General features: G+C 36.4%; 1 protein-coding gene across 1 annotated transcript in view; it reads left to right on the forward strand.

Annotated features, from left to right (window-relative positions):
* Positions 1-5000, forward strand: part of Sin1 (SAPK-interacting protein 1) — a 14198-nt gene that overhangs the window by 978 nt on the left and 8220 nt on the right. Inside the window, exons 2-6 of the mRNA XM_027381629.2 lie at positions 1459-1593; positions 2746-2874; positions 3165-3337; positions 3821-3996; positions 4577-4747. Coding sequence (XP_027237430.1) covers positions 1459-1593; positions 2746-2874; positions 3165-3337; positions 3821-3996; positions 4577-4747 — 784 coding nt within the window. The remainder of the gene's footprint in view (positions 1-1458; positions 1594-2745; positions 2875-3164; positions 3338-3820; positions 3997-4576; positions 4748-5000) is intronic.

Genomic DNA, 5000 nt, shown 5'->3' on the forward strand with positions numbered 1-5000 from the left:
CAAGATTAGTCTATCCAAAACATATGCCTATACAGCCAAGGCTTGTTGGTCTTTGCTAGAGCATGAAGCATGGAGGCCACAACACTACTTGATGCTCTTATCGGCAGTTCCCAGATGATTGAACTTCTGTTTAGTTCTGTAATAGACTTTGGAAATTAATGAAATATAACTGTTCATTCATTATAGGTGTTCTTGTTATGATTAGTCTTGATTCTTTCCTGGTTGTAGGGAAACAAAATGTCTAGCTAATGTTTCTGCTAGAAGGTAGCACTGATTCTAAACTATAATTAGCGGTTAAAGCAAAAATAGATTAGTTGCATCATCATATCATAATTTCATTCAGGGGAGCATCATTAAAGTCCTTGCAAGTGTTTTACTTACAAGTTAATTAGATTACAAATTAATCAAAGGTTATTAAGATTAGTTAAAGAGGAGGTCAAGATGATGTGATTTATTAGAGGTATACAGGTGAGCTGTTTAGAAGTAATTAGTAAAATTTAAAATAGGTGGTACAGTTACAGGTAAATCAGGGTAAGGAAGACAAGATGTCAGATAATGATGTTAATAAATGTTACTATAGTTGATTAGTTATAGTACAGATTAGGTTTACAGTTAAGGTTAAGATGACTTTGATTTTTCTTTCTTTCTTTCTTTCTTCCTTTTTTTCTTTCTCTAATTTTTTCTCTCTTTCTTTTTTCTTTTCTTTTTTTTTTCTTTTTAGTCTTTTCTTTTTTTCTTTTTCTTTTTTCTTTTCTTTTTTCTCTCTTTTGTATCTTTTTTCTTTTCTTCTTTTCCCTTTTTTCTCTCCTTTTCTATTTCTTTTATCCTTTCCTTTCCGTGAATCAGAATACATATATTTGGTGGTGAACATTGTCATCCTTTTCATTTTTTGCATTTGACTAGCCTTACACAAATAATAGGTATAGATATAACACAAGAAACAATAAAAAAAAAACTCCTATATTGTTGTTGGGGACTTTATTAATACCATCAGTAACTGTCATAAATTATCATAATTAGATTCCAGGTACGTCTTTCTGGAAATTTAAACTTACCACAATGTATGACAAAAGGACATCTCTACTAGTATTATTATTAGTGGTAGTGGTGGTAGCGCTAGTGGTGTTGGTGTTAGTAGTTGTAGTAGTGGTGGTGGTGGTAGCAGTTGTAGTAGTGGTGGTGGTGGTAGCAGTAGTAGAAGTAGTAGCAGTACTGATAATAGTAAAGGTAGAAATAGTGGTGGTGGTGGTAGTAGTAGTGGTTGTGGTAGTAGTAGTACTAGTAATAGTATTGGTAGTGGTGGTAGTAGTAGTAGTGGTTGTGGTAGCACTAGTAGTGGAGTAATAGTAGAAGTGGTAGTAGTAGTAATAGTAGTGGTAGTGGTAATAGTATTAGACACCAGCATCTTCACCTCCAGCCTTCACAAAACATCATCTCACAAAAGGACATCCATTGCAGGGTTGTGCGAGGTGGTGGTACAGAATGAGCCATCAGCAGCATCGGTGGCGGAGTTCCCCTGCCTTGCCGATTCAGACTCTCCTCCCCCACACATTCAGGATGAGCCGCCACCCCACTCCCTTGAGATTGCATCAGGCAAGTGTGATATTTTTGTGTGCAAGTTGGCATTATTTTTATCCTTTGTTTTATCCAGTAGCTACATATGACAAAAAATGGATGTTTTGTCCTCTGTAATTTTACTAGTATCACTAGTATCAATAGTTATTATCATGACCACCATAATCTTATAAACTAATGAATAACAATAGAAATAATAAAACAATATATAATCGTCTCTCCAAAAGTCAAGGAAAAGAGTAACTTGGTGAATGAGCACTTGTTCTGACAACTATGTATAAACACAATTAAGAGTTAATTTTCAGCTTATTTTATTTTGATTTTATAGCAAGTGCCAGAGAAACTGCTATATATTTAGATGAGTTATGCAAATATAGTTTTGAAGATTACTGCATATATGAGACACACTAATCAACAGCATAGGTTAGAGAGAGTGAAAAGCAACCAGAGTAGCTTGGCACTATAAGAAACTTCAGGAACAGTGTAGCTTTTATGGAGTGAAAGCCAGAATTAGCGGTAACAAAATCTGAGACATCTTGGATCTGATATGAAATGTTTTGTAGTCAAACATACATATAAGTAAGAAAAAGCAAACGGAGACCATTCACTTTTTTTTTCTATTTCTTTCTTTTTCTTTTCTTTTTTTTCTTTCTGTATTTCTTTATTTCTTTCTTTTTCTTTCTTCCTTTCTTCCTTTCTTTTTCTTTCTTTCTTTTTCTTTCTTTCTTTTTCTTTCTTTCTTTTTCTTTCTTTCTTTTTCTTTCTTTCTTTCTTTCTTTCTTTCTTTCTTTCTTTCTTTCTTTCTTTCTTTCTTTCTTTCTTTCTTTCATTCTTTCTTTCTTTCTTTCTTTCTCTCTCTTTCTTTCTCTCTCTCTCTCTCTCTTTCTCTCTCTTTCTCTCTCTTTCTCTCTCTTTCTCTCTCTCTCTCTCTCTCTCTCTCTCTCTCTCTCTCTCTCTCTCTCTCTCTCTCTCTCACTCTCTCTCTCTCTCTCTCTCTCTCTCTCTCTCTCTCTCTCTCTGTTTCCAAACAATGGAGGCTTGATTAATACTAAGAACCTCAAGACCTCAATACAGTCACCTAATGTTAAGTCATAATTTCCATGTACTTTAACATCTCACATGCAATCACACAAACACACGATAAATAACACCTAAATTATTACCCTACAGACATGGACTTCGTGGGCCATCGTCAGCGGTCATACACAGACCAGCGTCTGGAGATCATGCGCAAGGAGAAGAAAAATGCTTCTAAGATCAAGAGGATTACGTGGAAGCACAACCCAGCACAGATTAATGGTAGGTTTTCTTCCCTTTGTTGGCAGAGATGTTTCCCCCTTTATGAATGGATTGGGATTGATTTTTTATTGCTGGTTATATTTATATCTTTAATCATTTATTAGGTTTGTTGTTCTCTTGTTGTTGCAATAGTGTTATTCATGTTTTTATTGTTATCATTACTGCTGCTTTTGTAGCTTTTCCTGTTATTATTTGATTAATCTTTCTATTATCTGTTCAGCCTTTCTTTTCTCCTTCCATGCCCATCTTCCATTACCTCCCCCTTAATTAGCCATTCTCTCTCTTCACAGAGAACGAGCTGAATGAGCTCTTCTCCCGCAAGGCTGTGATAAGCAACGTAGACCAAACTGACATCTCCCGGCCCCACCAACCCCCTCCAGTATCCCTCCTCACACGCCTGGTTCAGCAGTACCCCGAGGGCATCAAGAACCCCTTCATTGAGTACGCCAAGTATGATGGCACAGTAAGTCCTTTGAGATATAGCAATGAGGATTGTTTGTTTTGAAGGGGTTAGGGAGTTTGCAGATATTTTTTCTTTGGTTAGCATATATTTTTTAACATCCCAATCATGTGAATGCATGGGAAGTTGCATAGCGTTAGATTTGGGAGGAAATTCTTGGTGAGGTGGACTAAACAGCTTAGGAGAGGATAAATGTTTAGGCACGGTCCACAAATTATGACAATAAATATATGAAATATTCACAACTCGGGTCAGTGAAAAAAAAAACTTGGAGGGTTACCCCCCTCCCAGGAAGTATGGATTAGATGCCCTGGATTGTTTAGGAAACTAAGTATAAGTAATTGTTGATTCTTATAGTATAGAAATATGTAATTGAGATATCTCTTAAAACTGTTACCTATTTTCATACTACTTTTCGAAGACTGATTTCTCCATCTTCAGAATAATGTCCCATTTGTTTACTTTCCTATTCTTATCCCCAAACAGACTCACACTAATGTTCAAGCACGGCGTATCAGTGTCTATCTGCTCCTGGGGGACAATCCTGCGCCCAGCTACCCAATGGTTGTGTCAGTAGTCAACTGCCACCAGGCACGAGTCTCGGATCTCATTGGCCTCATCTGCTGGCTCTATACCAAAGAAAACAGGGAGCCTCCTTTAAGGTTAGGATGGATTCAGGCGTCTTGTAGTTGGTTGTGCTGATGCTATATTGTGGTTGTACTAACCAGCCATCCACATGATTCTTCTCTGTTAAATCATCAGATTGAAATTTTTGCATGATTCTTCATATTTGGGTGTTTTTCTTCAAGTATGGTTTCTGAAAAATGATATTGCAAGATACTTCAAATATGTTTAATCAAATGCATCATTTATAAAAGTTGAAATATATTCTGTTTTTGTAGGCGATGGTTGGATACTACTTTTTTATAAGTTGTTTGTCAACCTGACAAATTTATTTTCAATTTTTCTCATAATTGAAATAAAAGCATATGACGCAAAGCTTTATAGATTATCACTGACACTCAGCACAACCACAATACCCCATCACTGCAGTTTATAAGATTAATTGTAATCATAAATCTCCCCCCCCCCCTACCATGAAAGCTATGCCAACCTCACGCAACACAAAATTTTCTGTTGCTTCTCCCTCAAAGCTGGCTTCACATAATAAAGACAACCTAACAAATCACAGCGCCTTTCTCCTGTACAGTCTTACATCCCTAAATTTCATCCATATTGCAGAGGTTTGGTGGAGAACTATGCACTCCACATTGCAGAGGAGGATGGCCAGGTGGACTGGGATTTCCAGGCTCTAAACAACAGAGATGTTATTGAAAAGTTTGGCTTCAATATCCTGGCTCTAGTCGAGAAGAAGAATGTCCCGGAGGTATCCAAGGACATTGTAGTCACACTGTGAGTTGAGGAGTTTTCAACTGTGTTTTTTCCATTCTGTTTATGCTTTTTCTCTCTCATAAGTGTTCTTCAAATTATCTGGAAATAATCTGGAATTTATCATGAAGTGCTATGATATACCTGTAAATGCAAATGATTTACCTGCAAAGGTGCCAAATTTTACTTGTGGCAATTGCATTTATTTAACATCAATTATACTTTTAAATTTATACACATATCTATTAACCCCCTGGATCCGGATGACGTTGCGGTC

Source organism: Penaeus vannamei, chromosome 25 (assembly GCF_042767895.1).
Source record: "Penaeus vannamei isolate JL-2024 chromosome 25, ASM4276789v1, whole genome shotgun sequence".
In the NCBI taxonomy this organism is placed as follows: Eukaryota; Metazoa; Arthropoda; class Malacostraca; order Decapoda; family Penaeidae; genus Penaeus; species Penaeus vannamei.